This window comes from Cervus elaphus, chromosome 20 (assembly GCF_910594005.1).
Source record: "Cervus elaphus chromosome 20, mCerEla1.1, whole genome shotgun sequence".
Lineage (NCBI taxonomy): Eukaryota > Metazoa > Chordata > Mammalia > Artiodactyla > Cervidae > Cervus > Cervus elaphus.
The window spans coordinates 36,014,498-36,042,119 of NC_057834.1; the positions used below are offsets into that span (position 1 = coordinate 36,014,498).

At 39.9% G+C, this 27,622-nt stretch overlaps 1 protein-coding gene and 1 long non-coding RNA gene across 6 annotated transcripts in view; one reads left to right on the forward strand and one right to left on the reverse strand.

Annotated features, from left to right (window-relative positions):
- LOC122676714 overlaps nucleotides 1-27,622 on the forward strand; it is a 99,831-nt gene that overhangs the window by 34,603 nt on the left and 37,606 nt on the right. The window lies entirely within an intron of this gene.
- LOC122676713 (CD48 antigen-like) overlaps nucleotides 1-27,622 on the reverse strand; it is a 43,398-nt gene that overhangs the window by 2,335 nt on the left and 13,441 nt on the right. The window contains exons 2-5 of one of the 3 annotated variants that reach the window (XM_043876304.1): nucleotides 14,553-14,921; nucleotides 2,917-3,207; nucleotides 829-943; nucleotides 377-504 (exon numbers count right to left, since the gene is read on the reverse strand). In XM_043876304.1, coding sequence (XP_043732239.1) covers nucleotides 405-504; nucleotides 829-943; nucleotides 2,917-3,207; nucleotides 14,553-14,921 — 875 coding nt within the window. In that variant the 3' untranslated portion in view covers nucleotides 377-404. Of the gene's footprint in view, nucleotides 1-376; nucleotides 505-828; nucleotides 984-2,916; nucleotides 3,208-14,552; nucleotides 14,922-27,622 lie in introns of all 3 variants that reach the window. The other 2 variants (XM_043876303.1, XM_043876305.1) reach the window with 2 other exon arrangements.

Genomic DNA, 27,622 nt, shown 5'->3' on the forward strand with positions numbered 1-27,622 from the left:
GCTTCTTAGGTCTGCTCTCAATCCTGGACCTGCTAGGGTGTCCTCCTTTTACTTCCTTGAGTCTTATATAGGTGATGGGGTCTACCAGACACCTGGTCATTTACACTTCTCTGCTCTGCCAACCCTCCTCCTTGGGTACTGGTGAGGATGTGATGAGGCTGTGGATGTATGAGTGGAGTATGCTCCCCATCGGTGGTTTCCTAACTTGGCACCTCAGCTCCCAGCATGCTGTGGGTAGCCAAGCACAGCAACCATATTGTCCAAAGCCAGGACTGGACCCAGAATGTGATAGGGAATAGAATACTCTGGGTTTCCCCAGACTTATTGCCTCTGAGCACATAGCAGAACTGGTATGATTTGATTCCCTTGGACCCACCTTATGGTGTCTCAGGACGCTGATCTCTTCATAGGGAGGGTCTAGGCTGTTGGACACAACAGTCTGAAGGTTGGTAGATTCCTCTGTCAGAAGGGCTTGGGGATCCGTTGGCAGGAGAGTGGACCCACCTATGTACAGCAGATGCTCAGTGAGAATGAATGGCATTGGAGGTGATCCCTTGTAAGCCCTTGAGTGAGAGCAGTCATTGCTCTCCCGGTCATGTATCAGGTCCCAGACTCCTGTCTTGTCCCTGCCTTCCTCTGCTTTTCCTTTCTGGGCATGCACGTAGCTCCCGCCCCCAGCATTGCTCTACCCCAGGCTTCTATCAGGAATGATTCACGGAAGAGGTCAATGACCTGCCCACTGCCCTGCCGCCCTCCCTGGGGTCTTGATCTACTCCCTTCCCCCAGATCCCCCTCATCCCAGCCCTCCCCTCAGGGTCTACCCAGCACCTGCCTCTCCTGGTATGCATCTTCTTTCTCATCCAGATCCACACTCCAGCCCCTAGGCTCACCATCAGAACCATGAGTAGGATGTAAAGCCAAAGCCATTTGCTCTGAAGAGAACCTGGAGTCAAAGGCTGGTGTCAGATCTGCTTCAGTCAGGCCTGTTGGGTAGGCAATGGGGAGCAGGTGGGACCCCCCTGGCTCAGAGCCTGTGTCCTGAGTGTACATCCTTGATGCAGCTCTGACAAGTTTCTTCCTTTCCAGTATCTCTACACACTAACCACTATTACTATAATGTTTCATCACCAGACTTTCTGTCCGATCTCTGAACAGGACCCTCAGAGGCTTCCATTAGTTGTGTGTGACATTGTTCATCCCCTCCACCTGCCTCTTTCCTCAGACTCCCAGAAGAAAAATATGTTCTAAGAGGAAGAAGAGATAAAGGACTCTAAGATAGACCTTAGGCTTGTTCTTTTCTCTGTTTGGGATGTCTTTTCTATAACCCCACAAGAAAACTCCTATTCATCCTTCAAAGCCCATCTCATGTGTTCCCGTATCTGTGATGCCTTTCCCAAATCAGGAAGCAGTTGCTCAACTTTTTCTTCCTTCCTTCTTCCCTCTTTCCATTTCTCCCTCCCTCTTTCTTTTCCTTCCTTCTTTCTTTCCTCCCTCCTTCCCTCCCTTCCTCTCTTCCTTCCTTTCTTTCATACCCAAACCATATACTTTGTATTTTCTCCCACTTTATTGTTTAACATCTGTTTTTTTTATTAATTAATTTTTTAATTGAAGGATACTTGCTTTACAGAGTTTTGCTGTTTTCTGTTTTTATATTTGGAAATTTGCTCTTCCCTTTCTTTGAACTATCTTCTGATAATTACTGACATGCTGTGTGTCACACACATAACAGATATCTGATATCTCTGCAGATTACTGCATATCTCTGATATGATATTACTGATATTTGATACTGCGCTGATATCTCTTGGCAGATTACTTCTTTTCATCCTCACAAGAACCTTGTGAAGTAGATACAATTATTATCCATATTACATAAAAGCTATAAAAATTAAGTAACCTGTTCAAGTCTCACAGCCAGCATGTGGTGAAGCCCCCACTGCACTGTAAGTTCCTTGAGGACAAGGATTTATCTTATTTTTCACTGAGCCTTTCCCCCCTCACCAGTACCCAGTAGGTACTCAATGTGAGGTTTGAAATCTAAGTGAGTGAGGAAACGAGATGAAAGAGACTTCAGACAAGAGCCCCACATGAGCAAGTAGGGGTCAGGAGGGCATTGGTGGGATGGGGCAGCTGAACTAGAAATTACACCTTCTTTTAACATCAGTTGTTCCTGCTTTATATTCCTAGGGAAAGTAGGGGACTTCTTTCCCTATGCATTTTACAATGCCACAGTCTGAGGCTCCTTTGTAAGGGTTCACACCCTATGACCCACCCCACTTAGTCCCTTTATGTAACCAAGGTGTTGCTCTAGGCTGATGGGGAAAGTATAGTAATCGGTTGTAGTGACCACAGGTTCTCACACTGCTCAGAGGAGGGTTGAACTGTGGTTTATGTGCTCAGAAGTGGTAACCATCCTTTGGAAGGGCAAGTCTGGAATGCAACAAAAAACTGGGAATCTATCAGCCTGAATGTGCTATGCGAGTCCTGCCCACCCAGGGTAAGGGCCAGAGTCTGGGTGACAGGAGCATTCCACGGTTGGGGCAGGGTGCCCTGAGTTCCTCAGTCTTTACTCCTCAGATCTTTCTCTTCCTCTGCTCAGATCTGATGTTTAATTCAGCCTCCCAGGCTCATTGATGTTGGGAAAGGGGGTGAACACACACCAGTCTCACATTTATGTTCTGGGTGAAGCATTAGTCTCGGTAATTGGTTCAGTTTCTGGATTTGCAGGTTTCAAGACTGTAATGAGGCTGTGGCCATTCACTGAGGTGGGGAAGTTTTGGTTGCATCACCTAAACTGCCTTAAAATGTTCCTCAGTCCGCCCCCGCCCCCTCCATTTTCTTTGAGACTTACCAGCCTTGCCCTCCCCTAGTCTCTGCTGGCTCATTTTGATCACCTTCCTAGCTGATCACACTCACCCCTCCAGGGACAGATGTCCTCCAGGTGTAGGGTTGCATTCTTCTCTTCTGCAGGGTTGCTGACCACACAGGTGAGGTGGCTGTTGATGTGGCTGATAGGCAGGCTCAGGCTTAGGTTCCTGGAGTTGGGGGGTATCCCTCTCTGCTCCAGGTGCCTGGGGAGGCCCTGGCTTAGCCAGATGACTGTCAGGTTCCCTGTGTTTCCTGGGATCTCACACTCTAGACTGATGTTGCACCAGCCTGATGTGTTAGATGATGAACGAATCTGGATCTGGGGGTGTGGGATGGGATCTAGGGTGAGAGGGGACAAGAGAGAAGCTGACCTTTAGGAATGGAGGCCAATCTGAATGTATCACCTCTCTCAGCACGTGATACATCTGTGTGAGATTTCTGACTGTAGGCCTGGGGAAGGAACCTACTCTCCCTGGCCTAAGAGGTTCTGATTCCCAGCCCACTGACAGCTTAAGCTTCCATGCTCAGTTAAGTCTAGACACCTAAATTATCATGGAAGCCTGGAGTGCTGCAGTACATGGGGTCACAGAGTTGGATATGACTTAGTGACTGAACAACAACAACAATCTGATAATTATATAATTATAAGTAAATACATGATATATCAATATGTGGTAACCATATATATTATTGTGTATACAATAAATGAAAAATGGGAGACACTGAGAATACACTGTAAAGACATGTTTATATTCTTGTTTTGTTTAGAGAATTAAAAAAATATTGATTATCTTCAAATGTTAAAGTAAAAATGTAAGTTTAGTAACCCATGAAATAAAAGTACAATGTTGTATAATTTCCAAACTGCTAGAGAAGTTTAGATAGAAGAAAACTGTATTAATAAAACAAAAGGCAAGAAAAAACTGATAAGAAACATTAAATAAGATGTCTGGTGTAGGTCCATACATGTAAAAAATTAAAATACATCTGAGTGCATTATAGCCCCCTATTAAAAAATCAAGACCCAAATTAGGTAAAACCAGCTGTATGTTATTTATATTGTTTAATGATACAGAAAGATCAAAAAGAGAGATGAAAAATAATAGATGAAGAAAATGTCAACCAAATGATTGTTGGTGTGGCAACAGTCACTATAGACTGCTTTCATCTGAGATGAAAAACATTAAGCAGGCCAGAGATATTTTAGATTACTATGTACCTAGCAACATGATTTGGAAATGCATAAATCAAATCCACTAATACTACAATAGATGGTTTTACTGTGGCAGATATAAACGGATTAGAGGACAGGATGTAACATAGGTAAACAAAGATGTTAATGGCCAGGTGGCCAGTCTGGTAGGTATGCTCAGTCCCTCTTTCCTCACTGTCCTTGACTTTGTCTACTGAAGAATCTAGAAAGCAAAATTCTCCATTTCAGTCTTTCTTATACTTGCACTTGTTCTGAGCAGTGAAGTAGGGGAAATTTGCTGTGTGAGAGGAAAAGTCTTCACTCCTGAAAAGAGAAAGCTTCAATACAAGAAAGACTATTCCCCCTGTCTTTCTTTTTTTGTTTTTCTTTTTTTTTTTTTTTTTCTAGAATGATGCCTAGAGAAACAGCCATCCTGTTTCAAAGCCACAAGCTTGAGAACAAAACCCATGTGCCAGTGATGGCAGAGCAGGAAGATAGAGTGAGCCTCCACCTCAGGGGTCAATGTTCAACAGACACATGGATGCCAAAGAAAGTTACCTCTTGACTTCTGGTTATTTGAGAAAAGTAAATGCCCATTTCTTAAGCCTTTACAAGTCAAGCTTAATGTTAATTGAAGTCAAACATATTCCTAACTGACATGAATAGGTAACAGTAAAAAGATTTGATCAACAAAATCAAAGTTGATTTAAAAAAGAGATCAATCAAAAAAATATTGCTAGCTAAAAACTTAAAGTTATAAGTAAATGTCACTTAGAATGAGAATTGGACATAACTACAGATAAGAGAGGAGAAGGAAATGGCAACCCACTCCAGTATTCTTGCCTGGAGAATCCCAGGGACGGAGGAGTCTGGTGGGCTGCCATCTATGGAGTCACACAGAGTCGGACACGACTGAAGCGACTTAGCAGCAGCAGCACAGATAAGAGAAGGGCTTCCCTGGTGGCTCAAATGGTAAAGAATCTTGTTTCAGGGGTGAGTGTGACCAAGTGACCAAAGAAAGAAAACTCTTGTGTTATATACTCTGTCTCAGAGCTTAAAAGGCAAAATATCTCCGGGTCATTCTGAAAGTACAGATTAACTTTAATATTCACATCAGACAAGAATACCAAAACCAAAACAAGACAAAACACAAAAATCCATGGGTTAATGTCAGTTTCAAACAGAGAATTTAAAATTCCTGAATTAAATATTAGCAAATATAACCACACAATACACTATGATCAAGTTGGATTCATTATAGGAATGCAAAGAGAGTATTAGGAAATTTACTGATGCAGTTTATGCCATTAGCAGATGAAAAGAAAACACAACACCTAGCATGTATTGAGCACGTATGTATTTCCAGACTTAGTTACAAAGGCTTTACATGAGCTCATCTAATCCTCATAATAACCTTATAAAGTTACATGGATTAGCTGTGTCAGTAGAGTCATCTAGGGCAGGCGCAAGCAAAGGGCAAAAGACTGGATAGTAAATATTTTAGGTTTCTTAGGCTGTATGGCCTCTTGAAACAACTACTCAACTTTGCCATTATAGGGAGAAACCAACCAAATACAACATCGAAACAAATGGGTGTGTGGCTGTGTTCCAATAAAACTTTATTTATGAAGTCAGACATTGGGCTAGATTTACCAATGGCTATAGTTTGCCAACCCTTGATCTGGGGCAATTGTTAAAAATACAAATTTATGGGCTCTTCCCAAGACTCAGTGAACATGCATCTGGGGAAAATGATATTTTTATATCACTTTAAAAGATCTGATTTAATGAACAGATAATTTAAATGTAAAATCAAATGGAATGTCTATTAGAAAGAGTCATGAAGCATAGATAGGTGTTAAGGCAGAGTATGCTTTTAGGCATTTAAAGTGTTCACTCAGCGTGTGGTTTTTTTTGAACTTTTGTTAAGCTCTTTTCAATAGGTAAAGGAATATTAATCAAGATTGAATAATATAAAAATCCTAGAAAACTTAGGTGCATCTCTATCATTTTCTTTAAAAAATGCTTAAAACTATTTGTTTAAAGGAATACTTCTTGAATGCCTCCTGGGACCTGTATAAAACATCAGACAGAGGCAAGAAGAATAGGGCATGGCCCCTGTTCCCAAGAGGACAGCGGGCCACACACAAATAACTGTAGTGTAAGGCAGAGAGAAATATGATCCATAAAAGAATTAGGAAAAAGAATTTTCAGAACTTTCAGAACTTTCAACATGGACATACTCATTTAACAGGGATGAGAAACGCCTTTATGACAATTCTGAAAGCACATGAGGTGAGAGAGAGAGAGAGAGGGAGAGAGAGAGAGAGAGAGGCTGTACTTGAAGAACAGTGTGTTTGGCTGGAAACAAGGCTAGAACACTGGCATTAACTAATGGCGGATCTCTCATGCTGTGATGAGTACTTACTTCCACAGCAATGGTAAGTAAGCAAGTATTATTATAAGGTTTAATAAGGGAACTGGTGAATTATCAGATAAGTTAGAAGTAAGACAAAGGGATTGGGGGCAGGAGGAGAAGGGGACGACAGAGAATGAGATGGCTGATGGCATCACCGACTCGATGGACATGAGTTTGGGTAAACTCCGGGAGTTGGTGATGGACAGGGAGGCCTGGCGTGCTGTGAGTCACGGGGTCGCAAAGAGTCGGACACGACTGAGCGACTGAACTGAACTGAACTGAACTGAAGACATAGGGAAACCAGCTAGTAGCACTTCTTCTTTTTCAAGCAACTCTTCCTTTGCTCAACCATTGTGGTTTGCATATGACTTGTTAGTCAAAACACTCTGACCCTGGTTACACGCGACAGCACAAGTCCCAGGTCTTGACAATCAGAATATGTTATTTCCCTGGTCAGTGACCTATCTAGGGGTAATCTTGAGAACCTAGCCCAACTAGTAAGAGCCTCTTCCTAGAATTTCCCATGTAAGGTGAGCCAGGAAGCTCCCTTTGCCCTCTGGTTGAGTGGGATGCATAGCTGCACAAAGCCACACTCCCAACCACTTGGAGAGGCCCAGGAGAAGAAAGCTGATAGGAAAGGAGGAGAGAGAGAGAGACACTGAAAAAGAAGATGAGAGAGTACATGGTCCTTAAATACAGAAGTGAGCCCCTGTCAGTTTTTTCAGTTTCCGTGAGCATGAGCGCCAGAGGAACTCCTTTACTGATCTTGCTCCTAGAGATCTAAGCATTTTTATCACAAAAACACTCTTTATTGACTAGTTTAAGTAGGCTTCCATTTCTTAATGCCAAAAGAGATAGGATGAAACTCTATTGGTATGATATCACTGAGAAAGCTATGCCAGGAATTTATCAGCCAAGGAGAAGAGAAAGACAAGTTCAGGAATCAGAAGTTGGAGGCCAGGGAGCAGCTAATATGCTGTCTGTCTCATATCAACAGAAAAACCCAGCTTGGATAGTCAACCCAGACAACCTAGCCTCTTCTCATAAGATTTCCAATTCCCACACTCCTCCCCAGCTCCCGCTAGGTGAGGTGTGCAGGGAATGTCTTTGAGATGGATAACCCCGGGAGAGCCACCAGTGTGTGTCAAGAAGGAAAGGGCCACGTGGCAAGGAGAAGGGTAGAATATTCGGAGCATGGCACATGGAGGAAAGTTTTGGGAAGCAAGGCTGAAGAGGCAGCCAGGGACCAGATCCTGTGCAGAGTTGGACTTTTTTTTCTGAGTACCATTTATTCTGTGCAGAATGGGAATGGGGACTGTTTGGTGTTAAACAGGTAAACAACAGGAAGAGCACTACATTTTAAAGAAGATCAAAATATCAGCTGCATGGAGGGTGATTGGAAGGCAGAAGAGAAGCCAGTTAGGAGGCTGATGTGATAACCCAAGCAGAGGTGGAGGAGGACGGAGGCAAAGACGGCCGGTGGGAGAGAGCACTGGCAGATTAGATACTCCTTCTCTGCACCTTCTTCTCACTTTTTCCTGTGTTTCTCCATTGTACTGTTTGCCCAGGAGGGCAGGTGTTGGGCTACTTACTGGCCTGGGACCTCCAGGGAGCAGGCCTTGGGTCTTCTCCTGTATCTCTGACTTGCATCTAGGACAAAGCTTTGTCCCCAAATCTCTCTAACTGGACTTCAGATCAACTAGTTTAAAAGCATTTTACGTAATAACTAATTCGATCATTCAAAACTCTTACTTGGTGTTTTTTTCCACCCAGTTTTGTTGTTTCAGTTTTGCCAACATCTTTTTGTCACTCAAGAACTTTTAAATCAACTTTCCCCAAAGCGTGGAGTAATATTTTGTTTTCAGGAACAGGTTTTTTTTCTTTTTTCTTTTTGGCAGCTTGCAGGATCTTCTTCCCCAACCAGGGATTGAACCTGTGCCCTTAGCACCTTTAACAATGAAAGCACAGAGTCCCAACCACTGGGAATTCCCAGGAACAGACAGAAGAAATTCAGCTCTGCCCACCAGAACACTGACACAAGCTTCCCTAACTAGGAACCCTTGACGAGCCACCTATCCAACCCCACCCACAGGGAGGAACCTCCACAATAAAGAAGAACCACCAACTGCCAGAATACAGAAAGGTCACCCCAAACACAGCAATATAAACACGCTGAAAAGGCAGAGAAGTACCAAGCAGGCAAAGGAACAGGATAAAGCCCACCAAACCAAACAAAAGAGGATGAGATAGGGAATCTACCTGATAAAGGATTCCAAATAATGATAGTGAAAGTGATCCAAAATCTTGAAAACAAATTGGAGTTACAGATAAATAGCCTGGAGACAAGGATCGAGAAGATGCAAGAAAGGTTTAACAAGGACCTAGAAGAAATAAAAAAGAGTCAATATATAATAAAAAATGCAATAAATGAGACCAAAAACACTCTGGAGGGAACCAACAGTAGAATAACAGAGGCAGAAGATAGGATAAATGAGGTAGAAGATAGGATGGTAGAAATAAATGAAGCAGAGAGGAAAAGAGAAAAAAGAATTAAAAGAAATGAGGACAACCTCAGAAACGTCTGGGACAAAGTTAAACATCCCAACATTTGAATCATAGGAGTCCCAGAAGAAGTAAAAAATAAAGACCATGAGAAAATACTTGAGGAGATAATAGTTGAAAACTTCCCTAAAACGGGGAAGGAAATAGTCATCCAAGTCCAAGAAACCCAGAGAGTCCCAAACAGGATAAACTCAAGGTGAAACACTCCAAGACACATATTAATCAAATTGACAAAGATCAAACACAAAGAACAAATATTAAAAGAAGCAAGGAAAAAACAAATGACACACAAGGGGATTCCCATAAGGATAACAGCTGATCTTTCAATAGAAACTCTTCAGGCCAGAAGGGAATGGCAGGACATACTTAAAGTGATGAAAGAGAAAAACCTACAGCCCAGATTGCTGTACCCAGCAAGGATCTCATTCAAATATGAAGGAGAAGTAAAAAAAACAAACAAACAACAAAAAAAAAACCTTTACAGACAAGCAAAAGCTGAGAGAATTCAGCGCCACCAAACCAGCTCTTCAACAAATGCTAAAGGATCTTCTCCAGAAGGAAACACAGGAAGGGTATATAAGCTCAAACTCCAAAGAAGAAACTAAATGGCAATGGGATCATACATATCAATAATTACCTTAAATGTAATTGGTTTGAATGCCCCAACCAAAAGACAAAGACTGGCTGAATGGATACAAAAACAAGACTCCTATATATGTTGTCTACAAGAGACCCACCTCAAAACAAGGAACATAGAGACTGAAAGTGAAGAACTGGAAAAAGATATTCCACACAAATAGAGACCAAAAGAAAGCAGGAGTAGCAATACTCATATCAGATAAAATAGACTTTAGAACAAAGGCTGTGAAAAGAAATAAAGATGGACACTACATAATGATCAAAGGGTCAATCCAAGAAGATATAACAATCAAAACTATATATGAACCCAACATAGGAGCACAACAATATGTAAGACAAATGTTAACAAGTATGAAAGGGGAAATTAACAACAACACAATAATAGTGGGAGACTTTAATACTCCACTCACACCTATGGATAGATCAACTAAATAGAAAATTAACAAGGAAACACAAACTTTAAATGATACAATAGATCTGTTAGACCTAATTGATATTTATACGACATTTCACCCCAAATAAATGAATTTCACCTTTTCTTCAAGTGCACACGAAACCTTCTCCAGGATAGATCACATTCTGGGCCATAAATCTAGCCTTGGTAAATTCAAAAAAATTGAAATCATTCCAAGCATCTTTTCTGACCACAATGTGGTAAGATTAGATGTCAATTATAGGAGAAAAACTATTAACAATTCCAACATATGGAGGCTAAATAACACACTACTGAATAACCAATAAATCACAGGAGAAATAAAAAAAGAAATCAAAATATGCATAGAAACGAATGAAAATGAAAACACAACAATCCAAAACCTATGGGACACTGTAAAAGCAGTGCTAAGGTTCATAGCAATACAGGCTTACCTTAAGAAACAAGAAAAAGGTCAAATAAATAACCTAACTCTACACCAAAAGCAACTAGAAAAGAAAGAAATGAAGAACGCCAGGGTTAGTAGAAGGAAAGAAATCTTAAAAATTAGGGCAGAAATAAATGCAAGAGAAACAAAAGAGACCATAGCAAAAATCAATAAAGCCAAAAGCTCGTTCTTTGAGAAGATAAATAAAATTGGCAAACCATTAGCAAGACTCATCAAGAAACAAATGGAGAAGAATCAAATCAACAAAATTAGAAATGAAAATGGAGAGATCACAACAGACAACACAGAAATACAAAGGATCATAAGAGACTACTATCGGCAACTATAGGCCAATAAAATGGACAACTGGGAAAATGCAAAAATTCTTAGAAAAATACAACTTTCCAACACTGAACCAGGAAGAAATATAAAATCTTAACAGACCCATTAGAAGCATGGAAATTGAAACTGTAATCAGAAATCTTCCAGCAAACAAAAGCCCAGGACGAGACGGCTTCACAGCTGAATTCTACCAAAAATTTAAAGAGGCGTTAACACTATCCTACTCAAACTCTTCCAGAAAATTGCAGAGGAAGGTAAACTTCCAAACTCATTCTATGAGGCTACCATCACCCTGATACCAAAACAAGACAAAGATGCCACAAAAAAAGAAAACTACAGGCCAATATCACTAATGAACATAGATGCAAAAATCCTTAACAAAATTCTAGCAAACAGAATCCAACAACATATTAAAAAAATCATACATCATGACCAAGTGGGATTTATCCCAGGGATTCAAGGATTCTTCAATATCCGCAAATCAATCAACATAATACACCACATTAACAAATTGAAAGACAAAAACCATATGATTATCTCAATAGATGCAGAGAAAGTCTTTGACAAAATTCAAAAGCCATTTATGATAAAAAGCCACCAGAAAGCAGGAATAGAAGTAACATACTCAACATAATAAAAGCTACATGTGACAAACTCACAGCAAACGTTTTCCTCAATGGTGAAAAATTGAAAGCATTTCTCCAAAAATCAGGAACAAGACAAGGGTGCCCACTCCCACCACTACTACTCAACATAGTTTTGGAAGTTTTGGCCACAGAAATCAGAGCAGAAAAAGAAATAAAAGGAATCCAGATTGGAAATGAAGAAATAGAACTCTCACTGTTTGCAGATGACATGATCGTCTACAAAGAAAACCCTAAAGACTCCACCAGAAAATTACTAGAGCTAATCAATGAATATAGTAAAGTTGCAGGATATAAAGTTAACACACAGAAATCCCTTGCATTCCTATACACTAAGAATGAGAAAACAGAGAGAAATTAAGGAAACAATTCCATTCACCATTGAAACAAAAAGAATAAAATACTTAGGAATATATCTACCTAAAGAAACAAAAGACCTATATATAGAAAATGAAAACTATAAAACACTAATGAAAGAAATCAAAGAGGACACAAATAGATGGAGGAATATACTATGTTCATGAATTGGAAGAATTAATATAGTGAAGATCAGTATACTACCCAAAGCAATCTATAGATTCAATGCAATCCCTATCAAGCTACCAACGGTATTCTTCACAGAACTAGAATAAATAATGTCACAATTTGTACGGAAATACAAAAAACCTCGAATAGCCAAAGCAATCTTGAGAAAGAAGAATGGAACTGGAGGAATCAACCTGTCTGACTTCAGGCTCTACTACAAAGCTACAGTCATCAAGAGAGTATGGTACTGGCACAAAGATAGAAATATAGATCAATGGAACAAAACAGAAAGCCCAGCGATAAATCCACACACCTATGGACACCTTATCTTCGACAAAGGAGGCAAGAATATACAATAGAGAAAAGACAATCTCTTTAACAAGTGGTGCTGGGAATACTGGTCAACCACTTGTAAAAGAATGAAACTAGAACACTTTCTAACACCATACACAAAAATAAACTCAAAATGTGTTAAAGATCTAAACATAAGACCAGAAACTATAAAACTCCTAGAGGAAAACATAGGCAAAACACTCTCCAACATAAATCACAACAGGATCCTCTATGACCCGCCTCTCAGAGTATCAGAAATAAAAACAAAAATAAACAAATGGGACCTAATGAAACTTAAAAGCTTCTGAACAACAAAGGAAACTATAAGCAAGGTGAAAAGACAGCCTTCAGAATGGGAGAAAATAATAGCAAATGAAGCAACTGACAAAGAATTAATCTCAAAAATATACAAGTGACTCCTGCAGCTCAATTCCAGAAAAATAAACGACCCAATCAAAAAGTGGGCCAAAGAACTAAACAGACATTTCTCCAAAGAAGACATACAGATGGCTAAGAAACACATGAAAAGATGCTCAACATCACTCATTATCAGAGAAATGCAAATCAAAACCACAATGAGGTACCATTACACGCCAGTCAGGATGGCTGCTATCCAAAAGTCTACAAGCAATAAATGCTGGAGAGGGTGTGGAGAAAAGGGAACCCTCTAACACTGTTGGTGGGAATGCAAACTAGTACAGCCACTATGGAGAACAGTGTGGAGATTCCTTAAAATACTGGAATAGAACTGCCATATGACCCAGCAATTCCACTGCTGGGTATACACACTGAGAAAACCAGAAATGAAAGAGACATGTGTGCCTCAATGTTCCTCACAGCACTGTTTATAATAGTCAGGACATGGAAGCAGCCTAGATGTCCATCATCAGATGAATGGATAAGAAAGCTGTGGTACATATACACAATGGAATATTACTCGGCCATTAAAAAGAATACATTTCATTCAGTTCTAATGAGGTGGATGAAACTGGAGCCTATTATACAGAGTGAAGTAAGCCATAAAAAAACACTGATACAGTATACTAATGCATATATATGGAATTTAGAAAGATGGTAATGATAACCCTATATGCAAGACAGCAAAAGAGACAGAGATGTATAGTACAGTCTTTTGGACTCTGGGGGAGAGGGCGAGGGTGGGATGATTTGGGAGAATGGCATTGAGACATATATATTATCATATGTGAAATGAATCACCCGTCCATGTTTGATGCATGAGACAGGGTGTTCGGGGCTGGTGCACTGGGATGACCCAGAGGGATGGGATGGGGAGGGAGGTGGGAGGGGGGTTCAGGATGGGGAACAGATGTACACCCGTGGTGTATTCATGTCAATGTATGGCAAAGCCACTGCAATATTGTAAAGTAATTATCTTCCAATTAAAAAAGAAAGAAAGAAAAAGAACTTTTAAATCAGTTTTTGAACCAACCAATAAGGACATTTCTGATACAACTGTATATTTCTAATAATCAATTTTTGCAGTATTTTACAATTGAAAGTTTTTTTGTTTGTTTGTTTGTTTTTTGTATACTTTTGATTGGGCCTCTATGGCAAACCACTCTACTACTCCTGCCTGGAGAACTCCATGGAGAGAGCGGCCTGGAGGGCTACAGCCTATAGGGTCCCAAAGAATCACAACTGAGTGATTAACACTTTTACTTTCACACTTTCACAATCCTGGGGAGCCTCTCAAGTGATCACTCTGCTTTAAAACTTTCATTGGTTGTTTCTCATGAGATATGTAGCATTGGAGTCCATCCTGTATCCTGTACCTTCCCTCCACCAGCTGTGTGTGGGTCCCTGGAGTGGGGAGTGGAGTTCGGATGAGGGTCAAGCTGGGGAGGGGAGGTCAGGTGGTCAAGTGGTCTTGATTCTGATAGAGGTGGATTAACTGGAAGGTGACAAAGCTTAAGCCCTTCTTTGTTCTTGTTCTAAATAAATATTTTTAAACAAACACAAAGATATTCTAGCTAGTTTTTCCTAAGATGTAATTTTTAAAATTTAGTTTTACCTTTAGGGCATCAGAAGAGATGTAAAAAATTCTAATTAAAAAAAAAGACTTTAAAAAATATCCTGAGTTTAGGCTAACTTACTTTAAATAAAGTGGTTGTTGGAATGCATGCTTGGGGCATGGTCCCACACCTTACCATATAAACAGAGTCTAAATCTTTCCTCCTTCGATTTTCCTGAGTTGAATTTGATTTTTGCTGTATATAGTCCACTCATTTCCATGGTAAGATTCCTGATGCTCAAGAAAGCCTTCTCTGTTAAGTTGAGTCTGTGTTTGTATATTTCTTCAAGATCATACCAGTCAGGAGTAGGGGTCTGAGGCTTCCAGGTCACTAGTTGTGTGTTCTCATCATTCTCAGGTTGCCAATTCCACTCAATCTCTCGGATGCTAGAATTCAAAGGGGAGGTCAGTGGCAGCTGTACAGATGCCCCCACAGTCCTTTTCAATGTACAGGAAGAGCTGGGGTATTTGACAGCTTGAGAATCTGGTGAAGCACTAGTTAAGCCTGGAGGAAGAAAGAAGCAAAGCAAATGTTATACTGTATCTGCTATCTTCACATCACACTGATTTTACACCTATAAAAAGATTATCTCCATTTTTACAGACAAGGAAACAAAACTGCAGAGGTAAACTTGCTTAGGCATTGGTCTTGCCTAGAAGTTGATAGTTTTGATTCAAGCATATATCTGTCACCCTTCCAGACTCATGCTCTTTCCTTTTCTTACAGCTTGCACCCAATATGGCCTTTGGCTTAATTCTAGGAACTAGAAACTGAAAATATTAAAGTTGATGAGTAATAATACAATTTCCCCATTGTTTCTATAGACTAGAAGAAAATCATTTCAGCTTTCTACTATGCTATCATTTTTTTTCCCCCTCAACCCATTGCTTTTTGGTTTCTGGCCACCACTCCTCTGAAATTGCTCTTGATTGAGATACTGATTACTACTTAAAATTAACAAATCCACATGTCATTCGTCAATCTGTCAATCCTAGCCTTATGGGACCATCTTGTGGCATTTGACATATGGCTACTCTTTCTTGAAACTCTACTTATTTGAAACAAATTTTTACTCATTGGGCCCTCAGTCCACTTTCTTTCAATAAATGTTTAATGAGCTAGGTATAACTGAGGTTGCCAGAGATACAGTGGTGAACAAGTGGGCCAGATCCCTGCTTTTATGGAACTACCATTGTAGTCAAGGAGACTGCTGAAAAAAGCAGGAGAAAGTACAAGATTTCAGATACTCGTAAGTGCTGTTAAAACAGGATGTGGCACAGATTTCATAACAGTTGCCTGGCATCTGAACTCCCTTCTCATATTTATGGAATTTTCTGTCTTATGAAACACAGCCCAACGTGAAAATGCCTGATACTTTCCCAGCCACCTTTATAGCAGAGACAGCACATAACCTGGGCTCCTCCAGTCTGATGCACCTATTCAGACTTCCAAACAGAAGCTACTGCATGGTGAGAGGAGGACCACAGCATATGTGCTATTGACAATGACAGTCGTGGAAGCAGCCACCTGATTGTCTGAAGCAATGTTGACAGCTGTTCTGAGGCAAGTCAAGTATCTAGTCAGTGAGATGTAAGCTGTGGTGTCTGTGTCAGAAGTAACAGAGCAGTTTCTAGTGGACCAGTTCTGTTGTCGCTCCTGGATGAGTCATCTCAGAGCCTGGTCACCCAGATCCCTCAAAGGTCTGTGAACCACCTGCTCTCCTTTAATATGAATATTTAACTATCAATTGATTTCTTGGACTTATATAGTCAAGAAATGCAAGAGAAGAAGATCTACAAAAATCAACCCCAAACAATTAAGAAAATGGCAATAGGAACATACATATCAATAATTACTTTAAATGTAACTGGATTAAATACTTAAATTTATTTTTAATTGGAGGATAATGCTTTACAGGGTTGTGTTGGTTTCTGCCGTACAACAACGGGAATCAGCCATAGGTATACACATATTCCCTTCCTCTTGAGCCTCCCTCCCACCCCACCCCCCACCCCAGCCCTCTAGGTCATCACAAAGCACGGAGCTGAGTTCCCTGTGCTACACAGCTGCTTCCCACTTGCTATTTTACATAGGGTAGTGTGTATATGTCATTGCTACTCTCTCAATTTGTCCCACCCTCTTATTCCCTGACTGTGTCCATAAGTCTGTTCTCTACGTCTGTATCTCTACCTACCCTGCAAATAAGTTCATCAGTACCAATTTTCTTAGATTCCATATATATGCATATATATTTCCATATATCAACATTTGCTTTTCTCTTTCTGGTTTACTTCACCATTTAACAGGCTCTATGTTCATCCACAGTCAGTTGATATCTGTTGTTTGTGACCAAGAATGCTGAGTGACAATTAGAGATAATGTGATAAGATACTGGTAGTTTAATGGACGTGTGAGGCGTGGATGGTTTATTAAGAAAGTCTCCTAAAAAGGTGTGACAGTTAAAGTGAGTTCTGAATGATTACAGGACAGAATGAATTCTTCCAGGCACAGAAAGTGCATGTACAAAGTTTCCAGTGTACAAAAGATCATGGTCTCCATGTGGGATGAATGGAGGACTGTGCCTGGAGTGGACTGAGTGAAGAAGAGATCTGAAGACAGACTGAGGCAGGAAAGGCATTGTAGGGTTTGTAGGTGGTTTGGGTGGATTCTGATTGCCACAGGAAGCTACCAAAGGGTTTTTAGCAGGGTAATATGTGGTTTACATTTTTATTGATCACTTTAGAATATATACTGTGTGAATAATGGTTTATAGGAAGGCAAGAAGAGGAAAAGGGATTCCACTTCAGAGACTTTTGCAATAGGTTAAGTGAGAGAAGGATGGTGGTAGGGGATGAGGAGAAATGGGGAGATTCAGGAAATTTTGGAGGTAGAGTTATAGAGAGTGCTGATGGACTGGATATCAGAGAGAAGGAAAGAAGAATCAAAGATGATTTCTAGGTTTTTGGCTTAAACAACTGAGTAGATGGAATGACATTTATTGAGATGTAAATATCATTAAAGTCTGGGGAGGAGCAGGTTTGGGGTAAATGTAGGCATAACATAAGAATTCAGCTTTAGATTGTTAACTTTGGCTTCCAAGAACAGATGTTAAATGGGCCACATAGATAGGTTAAGCCTGGGAGGAGATGTCCAGGCTGAAAATGTGGCCCTCAGTGTAGTCATGCTACTTACAACCATGGGATTAGCTAAAATCACCTAGGGATTAGGTGACTATAGCTAGGGAAGGAAAGAGGGCATAGCACTGACCACCAGAGGATTCAGGTCCATTGGGAGAGGTGGAGAAGGAACAGCCAGTGGGGAAGACCAGGTAAGTCCAGGATCAGAAAAGCCAAAGAAGGAAAATGTTTCAAGAAAGAGGGATGGACAACTAGGGCAGCACTACTGAGAGCTGAGGTCAGATTTCCTTTTATTCTTTTGTCTATTCCTTAGTACTTCCAAAATGCTTTTGTACTTCTCATTGCATTAGTACTTATCCCCTTAATACATATACTTCTTCACTATTATATCAAAATAGTCAAATAATACCTATCCTGCTCTTTATTTACCATTGCTCACCACCATCAAAACTAGAATGAAAATGCAGATCATTCACTAGCCCACATTCCCTGCTCAGCCTTGTACTAGTCTTACACCTCCCCCTGCAACATTCTTCCAGTTTGAAGGTTTCACTGCCTTAGTCAAGTGTTCTGTTTCTAGACATTTATTAGATTTTCTCTGAAAATATGACATCTTTATTTCCAGAATCTTTGCTGTTGTTGTTGTTCAGTAGTCAAGTCGTTTCTGACTTTTTGAGACCCCATGGACTGCAGGGTACCAGGATTCCCTGTCCCTCACCATCTCCCAGAGTTTGCCCAAGTTCATGTCCATTGAATCAGTGATGCCGCTCAACAATCTCATCTTCTGTCGTCCCCCTCTTCTGCCTTCAATCTTTCCCAGCATCAGGGTCTTTTCCAATGAGTCGGCTCTTCATATCAGGGGGCCAGAGTATTAGAACTTCAGCATCAGTCTTTCCAATGAGTATTCAGTGTTGATTTTCTTTAAGATTGACTGGTTTGACCTCCTTGCTGTCCTAGGGACTCTCAAAAGTCTTCTCCAGCACCACAGTTTGAAAGCATCAATTCTTTGGTGCTCTGCCTTCTTTACGGTTCAACTCTCTCATCCGTACATGACTGTTGGAAAGACTGTAGCCTTGACTGTATGGGCATTTGTCGGCAAAGTGATGTCTTTACTTTTTAACACACTGCCTAGGTTTTTCATAGCTTTTCTGCCAAGAAGCGATTGTCTTCAATTTCATGGCTGCAGTCACCATCTGCAGTGATTTTAGAGCCCAAGAATAGGAAATCTGTCACTGCTTCTGCCTTTTCTCCTTCTATTTGCCATGAAGTGATGGGACCGGATACCATGATCTTAGCTTTTTTAATACTGAATTTTAAGTTGGCTTTTTCACTCTTCTCCTTCACCCTCATCAAGAAGCTCTTTAGTTCCTCTTCACTTTCTGCCATTAGAGTGATATCATCTGCATACCTGAGATTGTTGGTTTTTTCCCAGCAATATTGATTCCAGCTTGTAATTCATCCAGCCTGGCGTTTCGGATAACATGCTATGCATATAAGTTAAATAAACAAGGTGACAATAAACAGCCTTGTCATAGTCTTTTCTCAATCCTGAACCAGTCTGTTCTTCCATACAAGGTTCTAACTGTTGCTTCTTGAAATGCATACAGGTTTCACAGGAGACAGATAAGAAGGTCTGGTATTCCCATCTCTTTAAGAGTTTTCCACAATTTCTTATGATCAATAAAGACTTTAGCGTAGTCAATGAAACAGAGGTAGATGCTTTTCTGAAATTCTCTTGCTTTCTTTATGAAAGCAAGAAAGTTAATGTTGGCAATTTGATCTCTGATTCCTCTGCCTTTTCTAAACCCAGGTTGAACATCTGAAATTTGTTGGTTGGCATTGTGCTGAAGCCTAGCTTGGAGGATATGGAGCATAATCTTACTAGCGTGGAAGATGAGTGCAATTGTTCAGTGCTTTGAACATTCTTTAGTATTGCCCTTCTTGGGAATTGGGATGAGGATTGATCTTTTCCAGTCCTGTGGCCACTGCTGGGTTTTCCAAATTTGCTGACATATTGAGTGAAGTACTTTGATAGCATCAACTTCTAGGATTTTAAATAGCTCTGCTGGAATTCCATCAACTCCACTAGCTTTATTAAGAGCAGTGCTTCCCAAGGCCCACTTGATTTCACACTCCAGAATGTCTGGCTCTGGGTAAGTGACCACACCATCATGGGTATTTGGGTTATTAAGATCTTTTTTGTACATTTCTTCTTTGTATTTTTTCTATCTCTTCTTGATCTTACATTATCATCATCCATGCAGTTTAATTACAATTGTTGTGTGTTTTTTTGCTTACCACTGTTTATTCTTTATCTTTCCCTACTGTTCCATCTGGGTTCTAAGTCACTTCAGTTGTGTCCGACTCTTTGAGACCCTATGGACTGTAGCCCGCTGGACTCCTCTGTCCATGGATTTGTCCAGGCAAGAATATTGGAGTGGGTTGCCATTATTCTTCCTCCTCCAAGGAATCTTCCCAACCCAGGGATTGAACTCGTGTCTTTTATGTCTCCTGCATTGGCAGATGGGTTCTTTACCACTAGCACCACCTGAGAAGCCCACCTACTGTTAAGATTAGCTGCTAATTTGATGGACAAGTATTTGGAGGATTTTTCTCAAATAGGCTCTGTGAGTGATATACTCTCTGAATCCTTAGTTAATCCTAATGTCTTCTCTTGTTTTGTTTAGCACATGGTTAGCACATGTTTAGCACATCCTAATGTGCTAATGTCTTCTCTTGTTTAGTCACTAAGCCATATCCAACTCTTTTGCAGCACTATAGACTGTAGCCCAACAGCCTCCTCTCTCCATGGGATTTCTCAAGCAAGAATACTGGAGTGGGTTGCCATTTCCTTCTCCAAGGGAATCATCTCAACCCAGGGATTGAACCTGAGTCTCCTGCATTGCAGGCAAATTCTTTACTGCTGGGCCAGCCAGGATAGCATTCAGGCTGAATGGCAAAGATTGCTCTCCCATCCTCTGAGTAGCACACAGATGCCTTTTCACTCTCAACAAGCTTCCAGTTTGTAGATGAAAAGTCTGATTTTTTTTTTTTTCTCTTTAAAATATTTTCCCTTTGGAAACTTTTTGCTCTTTTTGTTATATGTCAAGAATTGTACCAGCATACACTTAGGTACAGGTTTCCCAAGTGGTGCTGGCAGTAAAGAACCTGCCTGCCAATGCAGAAAATGCAGGATACTTGGGTTCGATCCCTGGGTCTGGAAGATCCCCTGGAGGAGAGCATGGCAACCACTCCAGTATGCCTGGTGTGCTATGGTCCATAGGGTGACAAAGAGTCAGACATTACTGAAGCAACTTAGTACACATGCACTCACTCTTAGGTAGTGCCTTTTTTTGAGGTGAAATTCTCATGCAATTAACACTATAAAGCGTATGATTCAGTGGCATTTTCTGTATTCCCAATGTTGTGCAACTATTACCTCTCTCAATTTTGTTCATCTTTTCAAAAAACTAACTTGTGGTTTCATTGATTTCACTAATTTGATTACTTTTCTACATTCTATTTCATTTATTTATGCACTAGTATTTATTATTATTTCCTTTTATTTTGCTGGTTTTGGGTTTAGTTTGTTCTTCTTTTGATAGTTCCATAAGATATATGTTTACATTATTGATTTGAGATCTTTTTTAAAAATTTTTAATATAGGGATTTACAACCATAATGTAATGTAATGAGCAGTACTTTTAATACATTTATAAATTTTTGTATGTTTTGCTTTATTTTCATTCATCACAAAGTATTTTTTCATTTCTCCTTTGGCCTATTATTTGAAAAAGAGTATGTTGTTAAATTTTCATGTAATTACAAATTGTCCAGCTTTCTTTTGGTTATCAAGTTCTACCTTTGGTTATCGATATCTACCTTGGACACATTATGGTCCAAGAAGATAGTTTCTATAATTTTGAACTTTTAAAATTTGTGAATTTTTATTTCATGGTCTAACATGATTTACCTTAGAGAATGTTCATGTGGAATTAAGAAAAATGTGCATTCTTATGTTGTTGGGTAGAGTGTTCTACACATGTATTTTATAAATTTAGTTGGTTTACAATATTGCCCAAGTATGATTTACTGATCTTTTCTAGATGTTTTGTCTGTAAATAAAGCATCAAAGTTTCCAATTATTTTTGTAAAATTATTTTTCCTTTTAGTTCTGTCAATATTTGTTTCATAATTTGCAGACTTGTTGGAAGAGGGTGTTTGCTATGACCAGTGCATTCTCTTGGCAAAACTCTATTAGCCTTTGCTCTGCTTCATTCCGTACTCCAAGGCCAAATTTGCCTGTTACTCCAGGTGTTTCTTGACTTCCTACTTTTGCATTCCAGTCCCCTATAATAAAAAGGACGTCTTTTTTGGGTGCTGGTTCTAAAAGGTCTTGTAGGTCTTCATAAAAGTCAAGTGGGCCTTAGAAAGCATCACTACGAACAAAGTTGGTGCAGGTGATGGAATTCCAGTTGAGCTATTTCAAATCCTGAAAGATGATGCTGTGAAAGTGCTGCACTCAATATGCCAGCATATTTGGAAAACTCAGCAGTGGCCACAGGGCTGGAAAAGGTCAGTTTTCATTCCAATCCCTAAGAAAGGCAATCCCAAAGAATGCTCACTACTGCACAATTGCACTCATCTCACATGCTAGTAAAGTAATGTTCAAAATTCTCCAAGCCAGGCTTCAGCAGTACGTGAACCGAGAACTTCCAGATGTTCAAGCTGGATTTAGAAAAGGCAGAGGAACCAGAGATCAAATTGCCAATATCCGCTGGATCATCAAAAAAGCAAGAGAGTTCCAGAAGAGCATCTATTTCTGCTTTATTGACTACACCAAGGCCTTCGACTGTGTGGATCACAATAAACTGTGGAAAATTCTGAAAGAGATGGGAATACCAGACCACCTGACCTGCCTCTTGAGAAACCTGTATGCAGGTCAGGAAGCAACAGTTAGAACTGGACATGGAACAACAGACTGTTTCCAAATAGGAAAAGGAGTACGAGAAACGCTGGGCTGGAAGAAGCGCAAGCTGGAATCAAGATTGCCAGGAGAAATATCAATAACCTCAGATATGCAGATGACACCACCACCCTTATGGCAGAAAGTGAAGAGGAACTAAAAAGCCTCTTGATGAAAGTGAAAAAGAAGAGTGAAAAAGTTGGCTTAAAGCTTAACATTCAGAAAAGTAAGATCATGGCATCTGGTCCCATCACCTCATGGGAAATAGATGGGGAGACAGTGGAAACAGTGTCAGACTTTATTTTGGGGGGCTCCAAAATCACTGCAGATGGTGACTGCAGGCAAGAAATTAAAAGACATTTACTCCTTGGAAGGAAAGTTATGACCAACCTAGATAGCACATTAAAAAGCACAGACATTACTTTGCCAACAAAGGTCCATCTGGTCAAGGCTATGGTTTTTCCAGTGGTCATGTATGGATGTGAGAGTTGGGCTGTGAAGAAAGCTGAGCACCGAAAAATTGATGCTTTTGAACTGTGGTGTTGGAGAAGACTCTTGAGAGTCCCTTGGACTGCAAGGTGATCCAACCAGTCCATCCTGGTGTTCAGATCAGTCCTGGGTGTTCATTGGAAGGACTGATGCTGAAGATGAAACTCCAGTACTTTGGCCACCTGATGCGAAGAGTTGACTTGTTGGAAAAGACCCTGATGCTGGGAGGGATTGGGGGCAGGAGGAGAAGGGGTCGACAGAGGATGAGATGGCTGGATGGCATCACCGAGTCGATGGGTATGAGTTTGAGTAAGCTCCGGGAGTTTGTGATGGACAGGGAGGCCTGGCATGCTGCGATTCATGAGATCGCAGAGTCGGACACGGCTGAGCGACTGAACTGAACTGAATTTGCAGATTGTTGTTTGGCATGCATACTGCATACTTGTTACATTTTCTTGATGAATTGACCCAATATAGGTATAAAATGTCCCATTCTTGTTTTATAACTTTTTTTTAACTTAAAATCTATTTTTCTGATATCAGAATAGTTACCCTAGCTCTCTTTTCACTATGACTTATGTAGATTTTCCCCCCATTCTTTCCCTTTAATCCTATTTATGTCCTTACATCTATAGTGAGTCAGGGCAGTTTAATTTTTTCAACTTTATTAAGCTTTTGAATAGCCAATAAAGTCACATGGCTAAAAACTTAAAAGGTATAGAATGATAAATCATGAAAAGACCCTCATGCCTTTTTCCTTTTCCCTATAACTTTTCAAAGATAGTCTATCTCTATGTATAGGAAACACATACATAATTCCCCTTCTTTTTTACACAAATAACAAATTATGTAATCTGCTCTGAACAGTGCTTTTTCTCTCTTGATGATGTAGATTAGTAATTATTTTATAACAGCATGTAAATAACTGAGTTAATCTTTTGCATAGTCATATAGAATTCTCCTGAATTGTTATTGATCCTCTTTTTTTTTTTCCAAAGGAAGAACATTTAAATATTTCCCCTTTTTTTGACTTTTAATATATGAGTTATACTATTTTCTCTAATTTGTGACACTTTTTCTAACCATGTGGGCTTCCCAGGTGGCTCAGTGGATAAAGAATCTGCCTGCAATTCAGGAGAAGCAAGAGACACAGGTTCGATCCCTGGGTTGGGAAGATTCCCTGGAGGAGGGCATGGCAACCCACTTCATCATTCTTGCCTGGAGAATCCCATGGGCAGAGAAGCCTGGAGGGCTACAGTTCATAGGGTCACAAAAAGTCAGACATGACTGAAGCAACTGAGCATGGAGTCAAATCTCTCAACCTTTTCTGTTTTTCAGAAGTTTTTGATTGTGCCCTTGTCTTTGTCATACTTAAGCCTTTCTTACTCTTGGCCATTAAATAAATCATCCCATGATTGTTTCATTTTTCTTGGAATGGTAAAAATTTAGTTTTGAACAAAAATATCCTTAAAGTATTCAGTATTCTCTATTAACATTACTGAGGTAGTGATGGGGCAACTAAACATATTTCTTCCTTGCCTCATAAATAGGGATTTTAGCTTTAGAGAGAGAGGAGGGGGTTAATAAACATTAGTCCTACACAAGAATCTGTTTCTATTTCCAGCCAATTACCAATAATAATAGCAATTGATTTTAATAGGTTATTATGAATTCTGCTAATTGTCTATCATTAGAAAGTATTTTGTAAATACTTAGAAAAAATGGGAGAGACACAAAACTTCCATGTCTTTGGGAAGTTTTTCTAACACATTGAGAATTATTTTGTGTCAATCATCTGGATCTGGATATAGCTGCTCAGAAGAAAGAATTTGACTGGTGTAGATGGAGAAATTATTTAAATGAAGAGTGGAAGTTAATTAGGCTATCACTGGCTAGGTGAGAGTTCAGAATGAGAAGGAGGACAGAATATTTACAATAAGGAAATAAATAATATAAGTGGAGGCTTGAATGCAGAATCAAGCAAGATAACTGTAACTAGTCTCACTCAAATGATGGCTCAGGTGGTGAAGAATCCTCCTGCAATGCAGGAGACCTGTGTTTAGTCCCTGGGTTGGGAAGATACTCTGGAGATGGGAATGGTTACCCATTCCAGTATTCTGGCCTGGAGAATTCCATGGACTGTATATTTCATGGGATCACAAAGAGTCGGCCATGACTCAGTGACTTTCACTTTTAAAGTGTAAGTAAATGTCATGTACTAGCATATTGTGGGAAATTAATTTGGCTTTATTGAAAAGTATTAAGTACAAACACTGTCAAAAATCAAAGGAGTTTTAAAAAAAATAAGTAATGGAAGCAATTGAGATTTCTCAAGAAGGTAACCTCTAAAATTGGTCTAATCCTAGTGCTGAGCATCAGTTTGACTGGAGAGAATTCTGGAGGCAGACAAGTGAAGAAACTCTTTAGGTCTGAGTACAATTATACAGATTTAAGGTATTATGTTGCTATTTTATATCTTCCTATTAGCAATTATAATAATGACTTCAATGAGATTATTTTTTCCTACATATTATATTCATGTTCCAAAGAATGCAAGACAAGGTTACTTCACCTAAATGTGACCTTTATTTCTAGGAAGATTTATCCCCTAAGTTATTGCATCCTTTTTAAACTTGTCAACCCTGATGAGCAACATACGAAAAAAATCCTAAAAATTCTTATAAATCTTTCTATTAAAACAATAGAAATTCTCAGTATGCCTAATGTATGCTCAGTCACTCTGTCGTGTCCAACTCTCTGTGGCCCCATGGACGGTATGTAGCCTGCCAAGCTCCTCTGTCTATGGAATTTTCCAGGCAAGAATACTGGACCAGTTTGCCATTTCCTACTCTAGTGAATCTTCTCAACTCAGAGAGTGAATCCTCACCTCTTGCATGTCCTGAGCTGGCAGGCAGATTCTTTTTTAAAATTCATTTGTGTTTCTCTCTCTCTCTCTCTTTCTCTCTCTCTCTCTCTCTCTCTCTCTCTCTCTCTCTATATATATATATATATATATATATATAGAAGCATAGTGGACTTATATCATTTCAGGTGCACAGCAAGATGATTCAGTTATATATATACACATATATATTAGCTTCCCTGGTGGCTCAGTTGGTGAAGAGTCTGCCTGCAATGCAGACTCTGGGTTGGGACCCTGAGTTAGGAAGATCCCCTGGAGAAGTGGAATGGCAACCCACTCCAGTATTCTTGCCTGGAATCCCATGGAGGAGCATGGCAGGCTACAGTCCATGGGGTCACAAGGAGTCAGTCAGTCAGACTGAGTGACTTTCACTATACACACATATTATTTGTCAGATTACTTTCCATTATAGACTATTACAAGATATTGACTAGAGTTCCCTGTGCTATACAGTAAACCTTTGTTGCTTTTTGCATATCTAGTTTTCTAGTAGTCTATTCATACTAAGTCAAACAAGTGGAACCAAAATGTCATAAATTTTATAGCTAGGAAAATTCATAAATTTTCTGAAATATATATTATATATACTATTTATATACATGCATACAAAAGCTTTTCTACTATGCTTGATAAAGACTTGAGACAGAACATCAAAAAAAGAAGAGCTGGAAAAATTGGAAAACATAACCTAAATGAAGTGGGGGCACTGAATATGAAATAGAAAAATTGAAACAAACTAGATAAAAGTAAAAGATCATCATATAGTCCAGTTGTTTTTAAAATGGCTACTCATTAGAAATATATCTGGAGCTCTGGAGAAAAAAAGCAATACTTTGGAATTTGTATTTTTCAAAAACTTCAAAGATAATTCTGATATGCATCTGGATTTTAAAAAGTGATTACAGGTTTTTCTATTAAATGGTAGTTTTGGTGATATAGAACTCTCTTATTTTTCTGTTGACTAATCATGATACAATGGTGTTAAGTAAATAATAGTTACATTTTTAAATTTAAATCTCTGATGTGTTTTCTGTTGTGATAAAAATATACTTAACATAGAGAACAAGATGGCAGAGAGTACGTGGACGTGGAGTACATCTCTCTCCACAGATACATCACGAATACACCTTCAGACACAGAAATGCGTGAAGAACACCAGCTGAGAACAGATAGGGGTACCTGATCAGTGGAAAAGAATATATAGAACCACACAAAGCTTGGCAGGATGAAGGAAGTAGGGGGTAAAGCAGGAGTGTTAGTAGGACTGGACCTGCCCTTGGCGGGTGGGGGAACTGAGGCAGGGATCCAATTCTCACATCAGGGCAACTGTCTGAGTCAGAGGAGAAACATTTAAGGCTGAGAGGGATACAGCTGATCTGTGGCAGCCTAAATGGAATGAGAATCAGACAGTCCTTGCTGCAGCCATACATATCCCGGACAGGGATGCAGGTGCCCTGGAAGGTGCAGTGGCTGGAAGCTGAAGTTTGGGGAATGTGGACCAATTCCAGGGCGAGGGCTGCTGTTGAGTGCGGAGGGACAGATGAAAGGGTTGTGAGGGAGGAGAATGTGGTGGGAAATGCCTGTGGAGGAAAGCCGGTAGCCATGGAAGCAAGGCGATCCTGCTGAGTCACACGTAGGGGGTGGAACCACCACCATAGCCTCTCTTACCCCACACACCAGCTTTGGCAGC